The following is a 19,743-nucleotide window of genomic DNA, read 5'->3' on the forward strand; positions in this document are numbered from 1 at the left end:
ACCCAGAGGGCCGCCCCTGAAGGGGGCCGGGGCCCGGCACCGCGGAAGGGCCTGTCGGGGCCACGCCACTCCGGCGTGGGGGGCGCCCGCGGACCCGGGCGGGGCCACGCCGCACTACAAGTCCCAGGGAGCGGCGGGAGCTCCTGTCGGAGCGGGGCTGTCGGAGCTCCTTGTACGGGCACAGGTACGGGGCTGGGGCTGGGGCCGGGGCCGCAAGCCCCTCCGTGAGGGCCGGGGGCGCGGGGCCGTCGCCCTGCCCGGGTGCCCTCGGCCGGGCCCGCGGGCGGGTGGGGGCGCGGGGCGGCACGGAGGGGCTCGGGCGGGGAGGGGCGGGCAACGGTGCTGGAGCGTGTCCAGAGTGGGGCAGAGGAGCTGCTGCAGGGTTCCGAGAGTAAGTCCTATGAGGAGCGGCTGAGAGAGCTGAGGGTGTTGAGCCTGGAGAAAAGGAAGCTCAGGGGAGACCCTGTCACTCTCTACAACTGCCTGAAAGGAGACTGTTGCCAGATGGGGGCCGGCCGCTTCTCCCAGGTAACAACTGGCAGGCAGGTCAAGAGGAAATAGCTTCAAGCTGCACCAGGGAAGGCTTAGATTGGATATTAGGAAAAAATCCTTCACGAAAAGGGTAGTGTGGCATTGGAACAGGCTGCCCAGGGAAATGGTCGAATCACCATCCCTGGAAGTGTTAAAAAAATGTGTAAATGTGGCACTTTCAGGACATGGGTTAGTGGTGGGTCTGGCAGTGTTGGGTTAATGGCTGAGCTCTGTGATCTTGGTGGCCTTCTCCATCTTTAAAGGATTCTGTGACCCCACACATCCCTATCCTCCCTGACAGGTCTGTGTTAGGGAGGCTGCCCTTCTGCCCTGCCATGACCTCTGCTGTGCCTTCTCTCTCCATCCTGTGGGCTCATGTGGTTTCAGGCCATTTATTCTCTCACCCAGTCGTGGCTGGTGTGTGGCTGCATGCCTGGTCTTCCCCAGTCCCATGTGCCAGGCAGAGGGAAGGCTGGCACCTGTGAGCACCACTCTGCCTGGGGATCAGTGTCAGTGCAACAGAGGGGCAGAGGAACATACTGTGGTAGCCCTGTGTAAAGCAACTGGCTGTCAGCTCAGCTTTCCTGAGCCTGCTTCCCAACCCAAGGGCTGCCCTTGGCCTGGCAGAAACAGCTTGATAGGCTGAGACAAATTCCTGATGGGGAAGTGGAGGTCAAGCACTATCTCCAGCGCAGAGAAGCTGGGGTTTGGGAAGCAAGGTGAAGAATAGAAGCCAGCTGAGTAGGGGCAGAATCTCAGCTAGGCTTTAGGCAAAAGTAAGTCAGCAGTGGGCAAAATATTTGGTGAAAAATAAGGAGATGGTGAGGCTGGCTGTAGGGGGGCCACTGGGATAAATTTGTGCCTGAGCAGCGTGGTCTGTGATTCCCATGGCTAACATGAGCTTCCAGAGCAGGCTCTGGAAGGCTGTTCTAGCACCATCTAATTTACTGGGGCTGGAATTGCATTGTGAGTGTCCGAGCTGCTGAATGTGCAAGCTTGCAGTTTCACACTGCCTTAGCACAAATGCTCCAAGCATTAGATAAATGTCAAGCACAAGTGAAGAAAGCAGGTTGTTCTCGTGTTATCTCTAACAGTATGTTGGATGTGCTTGAAATAGAACAGTCTATATGGACTGCTGTGAACTGGCTGGGCTATTTTAAGGGTTACTAAACCTTGTGGCTGGTGTCTTTTGGGAGAAGGGACTGAGGCAGCCACACGGTAGGATTTGCTCTCTGGAGCAGCTTTGCAGGGTAGGCTGCTCTTCTTGGGGTGCTGCTGTAATTCTGGGGGTGACAGAACTGTCCTTGAAAATCCTGGCCACTTGCTGCTGGGTTTCTCCCCCTTGCTTTGGGAATTGGATGCAGCAAGGCTATTCTGAGCAGCTTTTAGAAATGGCTCTAGGTTTCCTTCTGTGTGCATAGAGGAGTGAGAGAGCCCAGTGAGCTCCCTTTGAGCAAAGAAGTGGATCCAAGGATATCTGGGTTTGCTTTAAGATCATCACCTGGCTACTGTACTTGGAGATGCTCAGTAGTTTTCTATCTTGAATGAAGTATTTTCATAACTAATTGTAGGGTTTGAAAATACTATGCCTAAAGTCAATAGAACAAACAAGTGAAAAATCTGACTAAAACCTGGTTTGGTTTTTTGTTGTTGTTTTGGGGATTTTTTTTCTATCTGTGCCACAGTGCTCAAGTCACCACAACAGTTTTGGAAGATATGCTAGTGAGAGATTGAGTGATGTTTTTGTTGACCTCAGGTGTCCATATGCTGTGTTGTTAGGCTCTTGTTAGGTGTAAGCTGGAGCAGGTGGGATGAAGGTTGTTGCAGGCATTAAGTGCATCTTGAGGCAACAACACAACCAGAAATATGGGAGTGCTGTCTATAGGTGCTGTATTAGAAAAATGCAGAGCTGAATTAAATCTGATTGTTCCCTGGCTTAGCAGTGAAATGCTCCAGGTGCTTTGTGGCAGAGGAACAACACACTGCTGTTCTCACTTAATTTCCAGCATAACCAACATCAGGTACTTCACCAGTAAGTGAAGCATGTCCTGATTTTTAGAAATGCTCTTATTCCTGGTTAATGACAGAACCTACCAGGGTTTCAAAATTTCTCCACATCCTCTGTGCTTTACTGTATTTCTGGATAGGTCATGGCAGACCAGGGAAATGGGGAGTTGTGAAGATTGCATGGTTGGAAGTAAGAGATCTGTTAGTTTTTGGAGAGTGGAAGTGAGGATCTAGCGTGAGTCAGTGGAAGCAAGCGGTGGCTTGAACAGAAGCTGTGATTCTGTGTGCCTCATCCTGCAGTGCCCTCCCAGTTCTCTAATACAATTTGCCTCTGTCTTATCAGTATTTTTGTGTTTTATACATCACTGTTGCTGGTGTCCTAAATGAGAAACCACAGAATTTATTTTGCATAATCTAATATTGTACAGTTGGGGGAAATTGTTAGTAAATTGTTTCTTATAAATTTTGGCGTTTCCCTCTCTCCTTGGCTGTGTCCTCTGTGATCTGTAAAGAAATCTAAGCTGTAGCTTAATATCAAGTGCACTTCTCCTGCTAAGAAATCCTCATAGGAATGAGACTGAAAAGTGGTTTATTTATGTCCTCATTTATATAATAAAAATGATCATTGGAAATCAAACTTGAAATGGATTTCAACAGTGTCCATATTGTAGGACAGAAAATATAGTTTTTTCTCAAAATGTTTGTCTAACTCCTATTTGCAGATAGTGCACAGAGGGGGCTCAGAAGAGGAAAATGCTTTGGGACAGAAGATTGGTGTAGAGAAACTATTGTAAATAGGGCAGGTGAGGAGAGTCTGAAGCTGGGCACAGAAAGCATGGGGTGGAGTAGGGGAGGCATCCTCAGGAGACAAGGCTGTGCAGGGAGGAGGGGAGGCCAGGCCTGTGTGTGGCTGAAAAGGGGCAAACAAATGCCTGGTGATGGCAGGAAGATGTGGTAGTTACAGGGTAGGGTTGTGGCCAGTGGCAGAAGAGGAAGATGGGAGTTTGCACAGATGCTTTTATTACAGCGTAGAGAAGAGCTCTTGGGTTTGGAAAATCCCTGACAGCTTGTTAAACCCTGTGTTTTCCCGTGACCCTGTAAAGATTACTTGACGCTTCTGGTCATTCTCTCTTCGTGAAGTGTTCAGATGAGTGTTTGCTTTTCTTGGCTCTGAGGAGGGGCAGCAGGAGGCTGTGCTGGCAAAGCTCTGTGTTTGCTCTAAAGGGGTATCCCTGGACAGAGCCAAGGCGAAGCACAGCCAACTTCCATCCATTGCCCTCACCACCACTCCAGACCTGCCAGTCACCTGGAAAGCACTCATTTGGGGAAAAAACTTTCCCAGTAATTGTAGGAAACAGCATTTCAACATTGTTACTTCAACCTCAGCATCTTTCTTGCAGTGCCAGGGATTGGGCTTGGAGCTGCTGTTTCTCAGTGGATCAGATTTAACCTCTTGGGATGAGCTGCCTTCTGATGGGAATAGCAGAACTGCTGGGGCAGGGTAGCCAGCTCCTGTGGCAGTGACAGGACCAGCATCCTTGCACCTGGCTCAAGGGAAGTCCCAAGGGTGAGGAAGAGTTTTTGCAGCCTTTCTGACAAAAAAGGCAGGAGCCTTGGTGCAATGCTTGCCTGCCATGCCAAGCAGCTGTACTCCTCTACCTCAGTAGGAATCAAGCAGAGAACTTGGAAATAAGATTCATCTTCTTGGTCCTCCTGGATTGGGCTCAGTCTGAAGGGTGTTGAAAATATTGATGCTGGTGATCAAGACCAGTTAAGCTCCTTGAGGAATCTTTTACAGAATCACTTAAACAAGAAGACATTATGAGAAAAACATTGGTTAGATTTTTCAGGAATAACTTGTGACTGAGGCAGGAAACAGATTTAGATATGTGAAGCCTTCAAAATAGCTTGGAAGGTGACTTTGGTGGGTTCCATGGAAACTCATCTGCTCTGTAGCTTTGCAGAAGACTTATACAAGAGTGCTGCCTGGCTCAAAAAAAAAAAATAGATGCTAAAGGAAAAAAAATCTGCTAGATCTGAAATTGAAGCATGGCCTGCAGGAGACGGGGGCTGTTCCTGGGCCCTTCTGGAGCACCCCTGCTAGAGCAAAGCCTGCTACAACTTCCTGGGTTACTGACTGCAGTTTAGGTTAGGGTGGTTGCTGCAGGAACAGGCAGGTTTGCAGGAGAGACTCCTGTTGCAATGAGGCTGCAGGATGGTCTCTGCTCGGGCTTTGCACATGTCCTGTTGCTGTAACATTCACATACAGAGCATGAAAACAACTGAAAAAATAAATGACTTTAAAAAGAAGCTACTCAAATTGTAATGACATTTGGGAGTTCTGGAATGAGGTGACTGGTTACTGAATGGTTTTGAGCTGTCTGTGGAGTCAGTGGATGAAGCTGGAAGCCTATTGCACTGTATAGCTTATGTCATGTGGTTTGTTACCCCTTTTTTTTCCATCACTTGTTCTTTCCACTACAGAAGCCTAAGCTCTGCTTCATGCCAGGTGCTCCCTGTTGGTGGCATCTCTTATTCTTCCTGCAGGAGGAGATAAAATGTGAGTGTGTGGGTGGGCTGGGCACTGGGATGGCCAGGCTGCTGATGGGCCTCAGCGATTCCACTTGACTGAAGGGCTGGGGGTGGCCAACTGGAGCAGAGCAGCATGGCACTGCCCCTCTTGCTGCCCTCAAGCTACTTCAGAAACCTGAAACAGGAGGGAAGTCTCCTTGCCAAAACTCACTACTTTCCAAAATGAAATGAGGCTGAGCATAGGAATTTTATGTGTAGGAATTTAGTCCTTGTTCAAAGGCATCCCCAAATGTCTTTGGATTCTGCAAAGGCTAAAACAGATTGTGAGATGGGAGCATACTGACTGAATCTTTCAACAACCTAGAACCAAGAAATAAAATAAGACAGTTTTATTTGTGCTGTCTGACATCTCTTATAATGGCTGTTTTTCAGCTAGGAGAAAACTGTTCAAAATCCAACTGACCTGCTGTTTCAGAAGCACCTGGGCAGGACTCTGCTCTAGATTCTTAGATCCAAAGGAGAATCTCTGCAAGAATCAGCTGTGGTGACTTTTCTAAGATAGATCCAAGCCATCTGTTTGAGGAATGAAGGATATCAGTTGCTTAACAAGATGTGATGCTACAGAATTTTCATAGTTATGCCTGGGTTTGCTGTGGGAGGAAAAGACCTTTTCTGAGCATTAGCAAAGAGCTTTCTAGACTAGGGGGTTTCTCCTCTCTTCTATCTAATTAGATTGAACCCTAGTGCTCAAATCAACGAGTCCAAACGCTAATGTTTTCACCCACCCCCATAACGGGAAGTTGGTTGCTTTATGTAGGTGTGGTTCTTTGGAGGTGTTTTGTTGGGTGTTTTGTTTTAATCTTTTCCTCTGCTATTTCTCAGAACTGGTCCAAAGAGCACGCTCTTCCCTCTGGGTTTGTTCTTTTCACCTTCACCGTTGGCTCTCGCTGTGTGTTTTCATTCATGCAGACAAATGGCTCTGACATGTACGTGACGTGCGCGCAGCCAGGCCGAAGGTGTTTGGCTGGGGCTGCCTGTGCAGCCACCCTGAGGGCTTTTGTGTGCAAGGGCACCTCTGCTTGCTCCTCTGAGCCCTGCTCTGCGTCCCCTTCCCAAGAGGAATGCTTCCAGCTGGGAGGCAGGTGAATGAGGGTACATTAAGGTGACCTTTGCAGCAGGCATTCAGGGAGGATAGGAAGACGTGCAGGATGGATGTTGTTCTTTTGGCGTTGTGTCTGTGTTGCAGACCTTGCAGTGGCCTCGGAAGCATGTGGCTGTGGCACTGGGGGCCCTGAAGACCGCCTGGCTTGCAGGGAGGAATGCTACGGTGGGCAGTGCACTTGGAAGGTGGGCCACGGAGGGTGAACCACGCGGCCGTGGCTGTGGGACACAAGGTCTATTCCTTTGGTGGGTACTGCTCTGGAGAGGACTATGAGACCCTGCGGCAGATCGACGTCCACGTTTTCAACGCAGGTAAAGGTGTCCTTGTGGGGCACAAAAGGACTTGGCTTGTTGGGGTCAGTTACTGCTTTTCTTGCCTGCTGGTGCCTGACATGTTATACCCTGTAACATGCTGTCCGACTCTTAATTTCCAGAAAATGTTATCTGACTAGGTAGGAGCCTCTTTCTTTGTGCAGCCTTGCATTTTCAGCTTCAGGGGCAGGACCCAGAGGGGCTGTACTTGATCTGACTGCTAGGATAAGGACTCACTGAAGTAGTCACATAGCCAGTGGTTTGGTTTGTCCTTGTTCTCTGCGAACACAAACTCAGCCAGGTGCAAAGAGGTGATATCGAGCTGGCTCAGGTCCTCCCTCTCGTTTGCAGCATGTCCATGTTCAGCTGCCCATAGTGTGGAATGAGCAGGGTGTGAGCCAGTGCACACAGTTAAGATTCCAGGTGTAGACATCTGAGCTGTTTCCCTATGGGGGCAGCTGACAACTGGTGCTAGCATGATGGAGTCAGTAAGGGCATGTAGCTAGAGGGAGGCCTTCCCATTTTGGTAACAGCTATCGTGCAGATTCACAACATAGCTTAGAAAAGCAACTGCAACTGGAGCCATTTGTGTAGGGTAACCAGTACCTGTCATGAGGTTGAGTTGGAGCCATGCTTGTGCTGACACAGGCTGTATTTCTTGATTGAGTGTTCCTTGAACTGAAGAGGTTACTGAGCTGGTCCATTAAGTATTTCCCTGTAATTAGGCAGGTGATTAAAAAACTGCATAGATGCTTGGGTGGCTCCAGCTAAAGAGAGCCAAGAACAGAGAACCAATGACCAGTTCAGCGTGCTGAATGCTCTGTGAGCACCCACCTGTAGACAAACCTAGTTTGTCTGTAAGATGCAGTGAATTCACTGCTTTAAGACTGATGTGCAGCAGGGATAAAAGCATTGGTTACAGAGGGATGCCAAGGTGACCTGCTCTCAGTGTAGAGGGGGTGTAGCTCAGGATCCTGTGGACAATGACATTCACCTCTGTCCAGAGGGACTGGGCTTTCACACTCAACACAGCTGAATGTTGTAGAATGTGCCAAGTAGAGCAGCACTCTTCTGGGGAAGCATAATGACTGTGCCCAAAGGAATGCTCTTGTGTTGTCTCTCCCTCTTACCACTCCCAGATATTAAAGTGTCAGAATGCTTCAGCCACCACATGGGAAGTGACAGTGGCTTCCCAAGGCCTTGCTCAGCTAGCATTGTAAGGTGACAGTGCTAAAGCCAAGATACTAGACTTTGAATGGTCTCTTGTCAGTCTTCCAAAGACGAAAACTATGTTTTAGGTAGGAAGCATCCAGTCTAGCTTGACTTTAGCATTGGATGTGCTTCCTCAGTGCCCTTTCTGCCTGTGGGGTAGATGCCCACCTTTTGAGATGCCTGATTTTTCCCTTTCCCTATATTAGTATTTCAGGGGAACTGAGACTGTTTTCTGCTGTATTTTGTATCAGCTCCATGTGGAAAACAAACCTGGAGGCTGTATGTGGTAGAAGGACGGTGACTGGTCCTGTTATGTAATGGCTGTGTAACACTTGTTGTGGCTCTTGCACTGTCATTAAACCCTGTAATACCTGTTGACTGTTCTGGCTGGTGCTGGACATGACACACAGGAAGGGGAACCTGTAATCCCAAGGAACTCCTATTAGTAATGCAAGGTTAGCAGGGAGAACTTGAAACAGATGGGGTAAAGGAGGCAGACAGCCACCTCATCTATAGCTTGAAAACCAAAACAAAACAAAACAAACACCGTTCCTACAAAGCTGCTGGGTTGCTTTACTTAAACTGTGCTTCTGCAAGTCCAAGTGATGCCTTCAGGAGTTCCCTTGCATATTACTGCAGTGAGTTATTCCTGTGCTGCCCATTCTTCCAGCTTTGAGTATCTTCAGCAATCTCACTAGCTTGAAGTAGTGTCTGCATTCATGGTCACCTCTGTACTTTTTCATTTTTCTTTCCCTATTTGTCTCTGTGTGTGCTGTATCTTTCACTCACAGTCTAGGATGAGCCAGAGTGGAAACCTTTTCAATGAATTGTTGTAGAGCAGAGCCTGTTTTGTCTTCTGGGCCTCCAGAGGACTTCCTTCTGTATTTCTTAACTAGCTACTACTCGGGGTCAGACACAGCTTTCTCTTGTTTACTCAACTGCTTCTGCACCTTGTCACGGGGTAAAAAGCACCACGCAGGATGGGTTATGAACTGTGAGCAATTCAGCAGGCTTAGCATTTGACATGGGCTCAAACTTGTGTTTCCAGTGTCTCTGCGCTGGATCAAGTTGCCTCCAGTGTGGACAAACAGCCGAGACCACGTGAGGGAGGTTCCCTACATGAGGTACGGACACTCGGCAGTGCTCATCGACGACACCGTCTACATTTGGGGTGGTCGCAACGACACGGAGGGAGCCTGCAATGTGCTCTATGCTTTCGACGTCAGTAAGTTCCAGCTTCTCGCTGTTCCTTGCCACAACTGCTCTTGATCAGACCTCCTCTCTGCCCCCCACTCTGCTCCCCAGCTTGTTTTCTTGTTCCTCGGTGACAGTGTGGAGGAGATGGTGTCACTGTCTGTTTCAGCAGTTTTAGAAGTGGAGTATGGTGGCCATTGTGTCTGCATGCTTACATCTCTGTAAAAGCCTTTGGGCAGAGATTGCTGATCTTTTCTAATAATGAAAATGGTTTTAATTTTTCTATCAGCTTTGTGTGCTCTCTGATGGTAGCTATAACTGTTCTCTCTATGTGATTCCTTAATTGTGGCTGATGGGTGAAGCAAGAAGGAACTGGGCTCTTGATGATTATGGTTCCTCTCCAGTGTGGTCCTTCTTTCTGAAGGTGTGAAGGAGAGTGAGGAACAAATCACAGGAATAGTCCAGGACAGGATGGCAAAATCAGGGGAGACAGGAGTCAAGTTAGATAAACCTGAAAAATAAACTCCTTAAGCCTTTTGGTTGGCTTCTCCATAGCACTGCTGGAGCACCTCTGGAGAAAAGGCACCATCAGGAACTGCATGGACACAAGTGTCAGGAAAGCAAAGGAGTATGTCTGGATTTTGGATGCAAGTCCATCTAAATACTGGCCAGTAACTGTCTTGCTGAACTTGCAAGGAAACTGTTTGCTCTGGTGCTTGGTCCAGGAATCTCTTCTTTACCAGGAAATATCTTACAGCTTATGGCACAGGGTTTCCCCTTTCCTTCCCCTGACACATGCAGCTGAGAAGCCACCAGTAAACCTCTGCCTACACAGAGGCTTTGTAGTGGGGCCTGCCTAGTCTCCCTGGCAGCTCCGGTGCTTCAGCATTAAATGAAAATTAACAGAAAGTCCTGCTCCAAACCCTCTGCAGCTGTCTGTACACACAGGCCTGCCATTCCTGGAAAGTAAGGCTGGCAGTCACAGTGCCATGTCTGTCATGTAAGTTCCACTGTAGGAGTCATATCAGGCTAAATAAAGTCCTGTCTGAGTGCAGTTTTGTCCCTGTGGTGTCGAGCAGATCACAAATTGAGGTATTTTCCATCTCTAATTTAACATGCTGCACTTGGGTGAGCTTTTGCTGATACAATGTGGCTGAGTTTGGAAGCAGCCCCAGGGAGAAAAGGAACTCGATAGCCCTGAGCTGTCTCACTAGAGGCTCCCCAGGGATTCTGCTGACCTTGCAAGACCCTTTGTGTGGTGCCAGCTGGAGCATAGGTGGACAGTTGTGTCCACAGGCCAAGTTCAGGGAAGTCATCCTCATACTTTGGCTCCAGTGTTACGACTCCCTGAAATAAGAACTGTTTTTGGCAGCCAGGGGCCGTTGGGGAGGGTGGGAGAATGTCTCCTGCAGCCTCGAGGCTTATCTGTGCCTCTTGGAGCTCTTGGGGCAGGTGCCTGTTAGCACTTGGCACTGAGTCGCTGGCTTGGCTCTGTGCTGCCCTGGCATGGAGAACAGCTCTGGCTGGATTTTAAGTCATCTTCTAAATCGAGCCAGCCGCTGGAGTGTGCAGGCTAAGGGGCTGAATCTGCTTGGTGCAGGCTCACAGGGAGCATTGTGAAGGGTGGAAAGTGAGGAAGAGGAGATGAGAATGTAACAAGTGGAGCAGATAAGACAGGGAGAGAGCTGCACTGCAGAGGTGGAGATATGCACAACAGCTAGCATGGAGAATTTGTGATTAAGTGATTTCTATCTGGGTTTGAGAGCTGTTTTTCCTCAGTCTTGCTCAGTTACTGAGCGTCTCCCCGCCATGAGGTCAGTTGTGCCACTTAGCATTATTGCTTCATTGTAATAGAAAGTGTGAATGCAGAGTTAAGTGACTCACAAGTACACTCTGCAAGAGATTGGGTAAAAGTAACATTGTTCAAGCCGTGCTGTACTACTCACACTTAAAATGCGAGCTCTTTGTCAGGTCTGGCAGTCGGTGGCCATGCCAAGAGGCTGAGGCTTCTCTCCCTGTGTCCCTCTGTGGGGGCTCAGGCAGGTAGCCTTGCCCAAAGAAACTTGCAGCCTCTCTGGCAGAGCAGGTGCTGTGAGAGAAAACAAGAATGATTTTTGCCTTAAAAATTAAGAACAGTAGTAATAGAACTATCCCACTCCAACTCCTACTGTGTTTTCTCAGCATTGCCTCTTGTTTTGTTTCAGACACACACAAGTGGTTCACACCAAAGGTGTCTGGAATGGTCCCAGGGGCAAGAGATGGGCACTCAGCTTGCGTCCTGGCAAAGAGCATGTTTATCTTTGGAGGCTATGAACAGCTGGTGAGTAGTCTCTGTAACTGTTAATTGGTGAGCCCTTGGGAAAGAGGGTGTTGATACCCAGGACACTGATAGAGGCAGGACACAGGAGTGTATATGAATTCCAAGTCGCTGTCATTTTGTAACTTAACAAAGTTATGGCATTAGTACCCAGGTTATGGTAATTGTTTTATGGAGAAGATGGTTGGAAAAGCAGGTCCAAAAAAGTGTTGGAGTTTTTTTTTTAATTTCACAAAACCTTTACCACAAAGAGGTAAAAATTTAATTTTTTTTCTGGCTCATTTTTCAGCCAAATGTAGATACATAAATGCACAATATTTTTTAATAAGTATATATTGATCTACATTTATTTTAATTTGGCTCAGAAGTGAGCCAGAAAAATCACTTTCTGCAGTGTTGCTGTGAGGTTTTGTCCTAGTCTGGTGTATGTTCCCTATAGTCTCCACCTGCTCTGACATCTTGCTGATCCCTTTCAGCAAACATTTGGTTGCTTTCCCATTAAGAATACCTTGAGCCTGCAATAGCTGTCAGTGTACCTAATGCTCTTTTTAGCAAATCCTTATGATGTAATCTTAAGAAGTGGATAAATAAAAATTATCACCAGCTTCCAGAACAGATGTGCAAAGTCACACCCGTTTGTTTGGAAGAAAGGTGAGGCTCTGTTACAGAAGTCTCTGGGTTATTCCTTCTTTTCTGAGGGTGATAGCAGGCCAAATCCATTATGTTGATTACAGCAGCAGGAGGGGTTCAGGTGTCTTTTTTTCAACCAAGACCAAATAAACCTCTGGCTGTCTTGCTGCTCTCTACCTTGCCTGGAGGAGCAGGAGTCCACATTGTTTGTGTGAATACAATCTCCTCCAGGCAGCCAGCTATAGATGGGTTTTGTGGGACCTCAGAACCTGTAGTGTATTTGCTCCTCGATGTTCAGCTTCCCAGAAGTAATCTTAACTTCTGCATCTTGTTAGGCAGCCTTAGCAGAGCCTGTTTGACTTTCCTGCTAATGCCTCTTTCATCTGCTGCTACATGGAGAGGAGGCAGGCTCCTGCCATGAATGTATTGTGTGCCTTTGGGGGAGGAGCTGAGCACTAAATAAATGGGAAAGCTGCAGGAAGAGACAGGACACCTTTGGGAAGAAATGGGCTTTGCTTTCCTCTCGTTAAGTGATAAGTGCTGCCTGAGCAAGCACCTTGTTTCTTAGGAAGTACTGAATCCAAAGGGATGCTCCAGGTCTGCATCCTTTCTGGGGCTGGATGTGACCAGGCTTCTCAGTCCCTTTGTGACCAAGCTGCTTGTGTGTCTTCCAGGCTGACTGCTTTTCAAATGATATCCATAAACTGGACACCACAAACATGACGTGGACCTTAATCTCTGCCAAGGTCAGTGTCTGTTTTTCCCTCTGGTTTGTGGAGGAAGTTTTGCATCTGATATTCTCTGGGGTAGCTGCCCACACTTGTCTCACAGCTTCTGGCTGATGTGGCCAGGATCTACAGGATGGGAAGTTCTCCAGGAGAAGGCAGCCACCCAACTTCCCCATCAAGATGTGTTATTTCCCTGGCTAATCTGCACTCTTTTGTCTTTGTTTTCTACTCTGTCTTTCAGGGTACTCCAGCTCGCTGGAGAGACTTTCATTCAGCTACTATCATTGGAACAAAGATGTACGTGTTTGGTGGCAGAGCTGATCGTTTTGGGCCATTTCACTCTAACAACGAGATCTACTGTAACCGCATTAAAGTGTTTGATACAGAAACCAACTCCTGGCTGGACTCCCCTCCCACTCCCGTGCTCCCGGAGGGCAGGCGGAGCCATTCAGCCTGTGAGTGTGGGTCTGCTGATGGTGGAGGGAAGTTTCTGCCTGCCTTAGAAGGGGTGTCTGCTCTGCTGGGTGGGGCTGTGGGTTAGAAAGGGTTGCACAAAGCCCAGTTTCTGTGGAAAGCTGCTGCCCACCCCACACTGCACATGAAGGTGATGTAAGGAGAGGTGGACAGCCAGCACCACGTTGCTTTGTGTTTGGTGTTGGGTCAGGGACCTGCTGGGTGACCCTCTGATGTCTGTGCTTACTCCCTACAGTCAGCTACAACGGGGAACTGTATGTATTTGGTGGCTACAATGCACGCCTGAACAGACACTTCCATGACCTCTGGAAATTCAATCCAGGTATTTATGCTTTTAGCTTGCTGCAGTCATAGTGCTCCAGGCCCTCAGGCATGTGAGTGCTCAGAGAAACATACTGTCCTAGGAGTACTGCTTGGGGGGGAATGGCTCCTGGCTCTTCTGACAGCAACTTGCTACCATGCCTGTTCCTCCTCAGGATGTTTCCAGATCTCATTTAGAAAATAGAAAATGAGGTGTTGCTGAAAGACAAATTTCATTGGGAAAACTTTGTGTTCTTCTTAAATATACAAAAGTACTGACAGAAGAGAAGATATGGGGAAGCAATAGGATTAGGGAAGAGAGAGACTATAGCTGGAGAAACCATTCAACTTGAGCTGCAGGATCACCGTCTCTTGGTACCAGCTCAAGCTGTGCTGCAGAAGGGGTGTTTCTTCAGCTGGTACCTGAATATCAGTCTGCTGTGAGCTGGTTTGGGGTCCTCAGGCACGTTTCACTGTCTAGACTCATTTTGTTTGCTAATTGCCTTGCATAGTAAAGTTACCTGAGAGCAGCCAACGAGCTGCTCCCCCAAGCTGATTGTGAGCTGGTGTGAGAGCTCCTGCAGATTTCAGTCCTGTGCATTGTCGCCCCCAAGCATCCTTGCCACAGAGAGCAGCAAGAACAAAGGCTGCTGTCTCCACCTGGTCCAGTTCTCCACGCCCTCTTCCTGCAGCCGAGCTGTCCCAGCAGCTGATGCGCCTCTGCCAGGGCGCTCTGCGATCGCAGCCTGCCAGCAGATGGAGCTGGTTCCTGGATCTCCCTCCTCCAAATCCCGACCGCAGCAGGCTCTGGGGAGGGGAGGCTGCCTGTCTGTTCCTGCAGCTCTGCCCAGTACAGCTCCCTGTGATATCGGACCCGCTGCCGTGGCAGTCCGTGGGTCCTGGTGCTCAGGCTTTGCAAGTGAAAGGCTTGATGGGGCCCTGAGCAACCTGGTTTAGTGCAAGGTGTCCCTGCCCATGGCAGGGGGTTGGAACAAGATGGTCTTTAAGGTCCCTTCCAACCCAAACCATTCTATGATATAATCTGCAAATCCTGTCTCAGTAGGCAGAGCTCCAGGACTGTGACTGGCATCTGAGTGGCACTTCAGTAATAACCTCTTAGAATTAGCCATTAATGAGGAGGTCAGGGGAGAGGGTGGATATTGGCTAGCTGGTGTCTGTGGGGTAGTGAGCCTCTGCTTTTCCTGTGATCTGTTTAAATTCATAACCTGCTTATAGCTGGTCTTGGCCAGGCTCTTGTGACAAGCTGGTGCTCTCTTTTCCTCCTGTTAGTTTCTCTTTCTTGGAGGAAGATTGAGCCCAAAGGGAAAGGGCCGTGTCCTCGGCGCCGGCAGTGCTGCTGCAGAGTAGGGGACAAAATCATCCTCTTTGGAGGTACCAGGTGAGTTGTGTGAGGTGGCTCCTCGAGAGGCTTTGCCAGTCCCTTCAGCACAGTGTCCCTTCACGCTCTGACCCACGCTGTATCAGATGGACTTCAGAGGCACGTGGCAAGTGTCAGCCTATCTGACAGGTGTAGGTAATCATGTACATCAGGGCTCCCCTGAAAAAAGGCCGTGGAAGAGACTGAAGGTGTCATGTAAGCTTGTAAAGCATCTGGTGACAAGCCATCTTGTACATGTAGAGACAGAAGGGTGTAACAGGCTGCTCAGGAAGGGCTGTGCAGTGCTCAAGCTTTCTGGTAAAGAGGTTGTGGGGATAAGAGAGGAGATCCTGCTGTCAGAAGGACATGTTTCTCAGTCTGCTGTGCCAGAGCAGACCTCAGAGTGACTTATCTTCGCCTACGTGCTGCCCTGCTGCTCCCACCAGAGCTTCTTTCTTCCATTGGCAAGTGTGGGTTCTGCTGCCAAGCTGCAGTGGGATGTCAGCTCAGCTGGGAGCTGTTTGAGGAGCCTACACACATGACAAGACAATGTTGCCTTCTGCGCCAGTGTTCCTTAGCAACATTCCCATTCACAACAGGGACCTGGTGTTAGGGATTTAGCTGTCAAACACTGGAAGTGATACTGTCAGGGTGCAGGGCAGCTGGATGTGGCCAAGAGCCTTAACAGCTGCTAAAAGAAAGGAAGTGGCCTATCACCAGGACACACTCTATGCTGTCTGAAGTGACAAATTGCAGCTCTGGAGCACAGTCCTGCTTGCCAGTATCTACCTTGCAGAGACATCTTAAATGCTTTCAGCTCTCCATGTGGTTTGGAAAGCTTTGGGTCTCTCTCTGGGATATTGTCAGTAGCTTTTTGGAGATGCTTCTGAAGCCATCTTGGGGCAGAGAACCAAGCAGGACAGTTTCTGCTGGTGACCTGACCATACCAGTGTGTGATGGGGTGAAGGGCCTTCAGGTTCCAGGGGTTCAGGGGGAGTGTGCTTAGCTGTAGGATGTCCATGTGACTTTGAGAGAGTGCTCAGTGCAGGTGAGGTATGCAGAGGTGCTGAGTTTATCCAGTCTCCTCAAAAGATACTGGGTGCTGCTCAGTACAGCAGAAGGCTTGGTAGGGCTTTATGGGAGTTTGGGGTGGTCCCAGATGCTGTGCTGTGTAGATTTGTGTTACAGCAGCAGCAGCTGAACTTTGATGTTAAGCCTTGGCACTCATGGGAAATGCTAGCAAACCACAACAAATTTGACACCAGCTTTTTGGAGTTTGGTTCACCCTTGCCAGGCAATGCAGCAGTGCCTTGTCTTCTCCATGAACCACTTCAGAATTCAGCTTGTTTCTTATGTCAGGCCCAACCCCAATACAGGCACATTCATCAGCACTAGCTGGGCTGGGAAGAGCTGCTGGCAGCCAGGAATGCAGCCTGCTTGAGCTGGAAGGAGGATCTTGCAGGCTGGGGAAGTGGGAGGTGGGGGTGGGTCTGCTCGCTTCCTGTAACAGTTATCAGGTGTATTCTGGAGCTGCCTGGCGAGATAAGAAGTTTTCCAGGAAGTCGTTGTAATGGAGAACTCCCAGTGGTCTGCCTCCTGACCTGTGCTCCCCTGGCTGGGAAGGGGGAGGGGTTGGGGCTGTCCTGCAGGGATTCTCAGAGGATGAGCCGGCAGGCTCAGCTTTCTAGGGAAAGGCACTGGGGGATGGGCAGGCAAAGCCCTTTTGTGTTTGCCCTTCCAGGATTCACACATCCTGTAGACTGCTGAAGAAGCATTTCTGCAGGCTGCTTGCTCCTATGGCATCCAAAAGCTTTGTTTCTGTGATAGTCCTTGCCAGAGCTTGGTCTTTTTGCCCCAGCTGTGGTCCCTCACTGTAGCCAGGAGCAATCCCTCACTTGTGTCCTGTTTAAGGGACCAAGAAGCTTGGTGTTCCCATTAGCTGTGTCACAATTGTGGCTCTGGTCTGGTTTCCTCCCAAGCCCACCAGCAATTCAGTGTGCAGACCATCCACAAGGAAGAAGTGGGGGGAGAAGGTATATAGAACAGTTAGCTGAAGAGATGCTGATCCAGATTTGGCTTGAGACTGTGTTTTCCCTGACAAGGCTTAGGGATCCTGGCTCTGGTGAGAGAACAGGGGCTGTCACTGAGTGCAGGGTGAGTTGTTTCGCAGCTGGAATGAGCAGTTCTGCTGGGCTCTGGCTGGCAAAGGTGTGCCCTGCACACTGCTGCCTGGGAGTTGCAGGGGGTTGCCTGGTCTTGAACTCCAGGCTCACCCTGCTACTTTCCTTTTGGTGATTAAAGCCACAGACGTGGTGCCTGCTGGCTTTCCTTTGATAGATAAGGGATGGTCTAGGGCTTCCTGTGACGTGGATGTGAGATTAGATTGTGGTGTGGTAAGCACACGAGGTGGAGTTAAAGGGGCTCTTGCCTGTATCCGGGCAGATGGGCCCCATCAGCAACAGGTTTGTGCCAGCAGTGAACTGTGCTCTGCAGTTTGGCCTGAGGTTGTGGGGACCTGGGGGAGCAGGTACTGCCTCATGTCCCATGAGGTGTGAAGCTTGGTGGCTCATGGGTGGGGAAACGAGTGACACTGGGGTGAGGAGTCACTGCATGAGGTTGGTCCCAGCTAAGAGGTGGGGGCACACTAAGTTGGTTTGTCACAGACCAAAGCAGGACTTAAAACACTTTTCCTTTCTTTCAAATTCTCCAAACAACCATCAGCCGTGGGAGTATGTTCCCCTGTTTCAGCACAGGCTGATCTGTGTGTGCAAGGAGATGTAGTGTCTAGTCTCTCAGGTGCTTTGGGTGTTCCATCAAGACCACTGTGGCAGGAAACCATAGGTGAGGCTGTCTGTTCCCTAGAAATGCCTGGTGCTGTAGTTCCTCATTAGCATTCCTGGACCAACATCAAATGGGAGTATCAGCAAATTGGAATTGGTTTAAAACAACTGCTGCATTGCTCAGTGCTCAGCTACAGTCTTCTGAAATGCCATCCCCATTTTGGCACAACCACTCCAGCTGTGGCTGGAGTCCAAAGTGATCCCTCAGTCGGACTGAGAAATGTCTGTGCTTGCCCTGCCATGCAGATGTTTTCTAGCTGCTTTCTCTACACTCCTCTTACAGCATCTCAGTGGCCAAGCTGAAATAAATGCAGTAGATCTTAACTACATGAGAACAGGAGTGATGGACAGGTGGGGTGAGGGGGAGGCTTCTGGCTGGAATCATCATGGTCATCCATGAAAAGGAGGCAGATCTCTCATGCCCTGCAGAGGAAATAGTGTGGGTTTCTGCTCCCTGGCTCCTTGTGCAGCTCTGCCTACTCTGCAAGGAGCTGAGAAAGTGATGACTTTGGGTGCTGCTTGGGGCATCAGAGGGGCAGGAGGGAACACAGGGCCCTGCCCAGGAGCATTCCTGGGCTTGCTCAGCCCTTGGTTAGCTGGTGTATAAGAATTTTGGCACTGACTGACTCACTGTCCTTGGTTTCTGCAGCCCATCTCCAGAGGAGGGAATGGGTGATGAATTCGACCTGATGGATCACTCAGATCTCTACATCCTCGACTTCAGTACGTGAGCACTTCCTGCCCAGCCTCTTACCACAAGATGCCCTGTGAGCAGGCCCTGCTTTGAAGCACCTAATGTGCCCTCTGTGGCTGCAGGTGCCATATCCCAGAGCCAGACAGCTGTGTCTGACCAGTGCTTGGCTTAAGGCAGAGCAGCCAGAGGTGCAGCCATGCTTTGTGCACTCCTGCATGCAAGACCTCTTGTGGGAGCACAGAAGCCACCCTAGCCTGTCCCTGGTGTGCAGTCTGTCTTGTCCCTCAGACAAGGCTCTGCCCTGTTTCCTGTGGCACTGATTGCATGATGCTGGAGCCTCCATGGTGTCCAGTCAAAGCCTGCTGTAGCTAAACTGCTTTCTTTTCACAGGCCCCAGTCTGAAGACTCTGTGTAAGCTAGCAGTGATTCAGTACAGCCTGGACCAGTCCTGCCTTCCCCACGACATCAGGTATGGTGTGCCTTGCTGGGAGCTCACCCTGGGTGCTCTCTGACCTTGAGGTGCTCCAGCCCTGGCTGAGGGCTGCCTGTGGCCCTTGGCACTGTGCACCTTTGAGGTGGGCTGGGCTGGAGACTGTAGCTGAGGCTAACGTGAAGCAAAGCTGCTCTAGCCCTGGGCACTGTGTTTGTGCTTTCTCTCAGTGTATCCTCTTTGTGTGTTACAGATGGGAGCTCTCAGCCATGACAACGAACAGCACCATCAGCCGCCCCATTGTCTCCAACCAGGGCTGAAGACAACTCGTCCTTCTACCACCCTGCCCTCACCCCTCCACATACTGACCTCTTGCTCCACTGCCTGCATGAATTTTTAGCCCTTTCAAGCAAGGAATGTGTGAGCTCGGTTTGTCTTGCCCTAGCTAGGCCTCCCTCTGCCCTTGTCATGCTTTGGGCAGCACAAGTGGACAGGCAGAGCCGGCCACTGAGGGAAAAACTGTCTGGCCCCAGCAGCACAGACCCTCTCCTGTGACCCCTCTCCTTGCTGGTGGCCCTAGAGCTTCCTTTCCCTTTGCCTGTGGAACTGCAGCTGTGCTGTCCGGTGTCCATCCACTTTCCAAGGGCCTGAATCAACTCTTACCACCAGCCATGGCTCTGGGGTTGATGTCAGGGTCAACCTGAACTGTTCCTGCATTGCCTCAAGAGAGCAGGAACCTCTACACCTGCTCCTGCCAGCACTGACAGCTTCCTGGCACTAAATGGCAGGCCCCAGCTCCAAGCTGAGCCCAGTGTGGGGGCTTGAGCCTGGCTGGACACTGCCCAGCTCCCATTGTAAAACAGCAACTGGGGGAAGTTTTATAAATGGTGAGGCAGACATGGTTTCTGTGTGTCCTAGCAGATGAACTGGGGGAGAAAAGGCGTGAGAGGGGAGAGACTGAACCAGCTGCTTTTCCCTGAAGCTGCAGGCTGCTGGTGGCTTG

At 49.8% G+C, this 19,743-nt stretch overlaps 1 protein-coding gene across 3 annotated transcripts; it reads left to right on the forward strand.

The window, feature by feature from the left end:
• The first annotated feature begins 46 nt into the window (after window positions 1-46).
• Window positions 47-19,637, forward strand: KLHDC3 (kelch domain containing 3). 3 transcript variants are annotated; one of them, XM_041468147.1, is made up of 11 exons: window positions 47-184; window positions 6,317-6,543; window positions 8,804-8,980; window positions 11,154-11,269; window positions 12,571-12,642; window positions 12,866-13,079; window positions 13,334-13,420; window positions 14,689-14,797; window positions 18,266-18,339; window positions 18,701-18,779; window positions 18,994-19,637. In XM_041468147.1, exons 2-11 carry the CDS (start codon window positions 6,390-6,392, stop codon window positions 19,058-19,060), a joined length of 1,149 nt encoding a protein of 382 aa, XP_041324081.1. In that variant the 5' UTR covers window positions 47-184; window positions 6,317-6,389; the 3' UTR covers window positions 19,061-19,637. The 3 variants fall into 3 exon arrangements, with proteins under 3 accessions (XP_041324081.1, XP_041324082.1, XP_041324083.1); XM_041468148.1 differs by lacking the exon at window positions 47-184 and adding an exon at window positions 322-528; XM_041468149.1 differs by lacking the exon at window positions 47-184 and adding an exon at window positions 1,723-1,749.
• The last annotated feature ends 106 nt before the right edge of the window (window positions 19,638-19,743 follow it).

Source organism: Pyrgilauda ruficollis, unplaced genomic scaffold (assembly GCF_017590135.1).
Source record: "Pyrgilauda ruficollis isolate IOZ18807 unplaced genomic scaffold, ASM1759013v1 scaffold211, whole genome shotgun sequence".
In the NCBI taxonomy this organism is placed as follows: domain Eukaryota; kingdom Metazoa; phylum Chordata; class Aves; order Passeriformes; family Passeridae; genus Pyrgilauda; species Pyrgilauda ruficollis.

Bases quoted from the DNA above. Each gene is read 5' to 3' on its own strand.
- KLHDC3 (XM_041468147.1), top strand. From the start codon at position 6,390: ATGCTACGGTGGGCAGTGCACTTGGAAGGTGGGCCACGGAGGGTGAAC. The intron at 13,080-13,333 runs GTGAGTGTGGGT...TACTCCCTACAG, and splicing joins CAGGCGGAGCCATTCAGCCT to TCAGCTACAACGGGGAACTG. The intron at 18,780-18,993 runs GTATGGTGTGCC...TGTGTGTTACAG, and splicing joins TGCCTTCCCCACGACATCAG to ATGGGAGCTCTCAGCCATGA.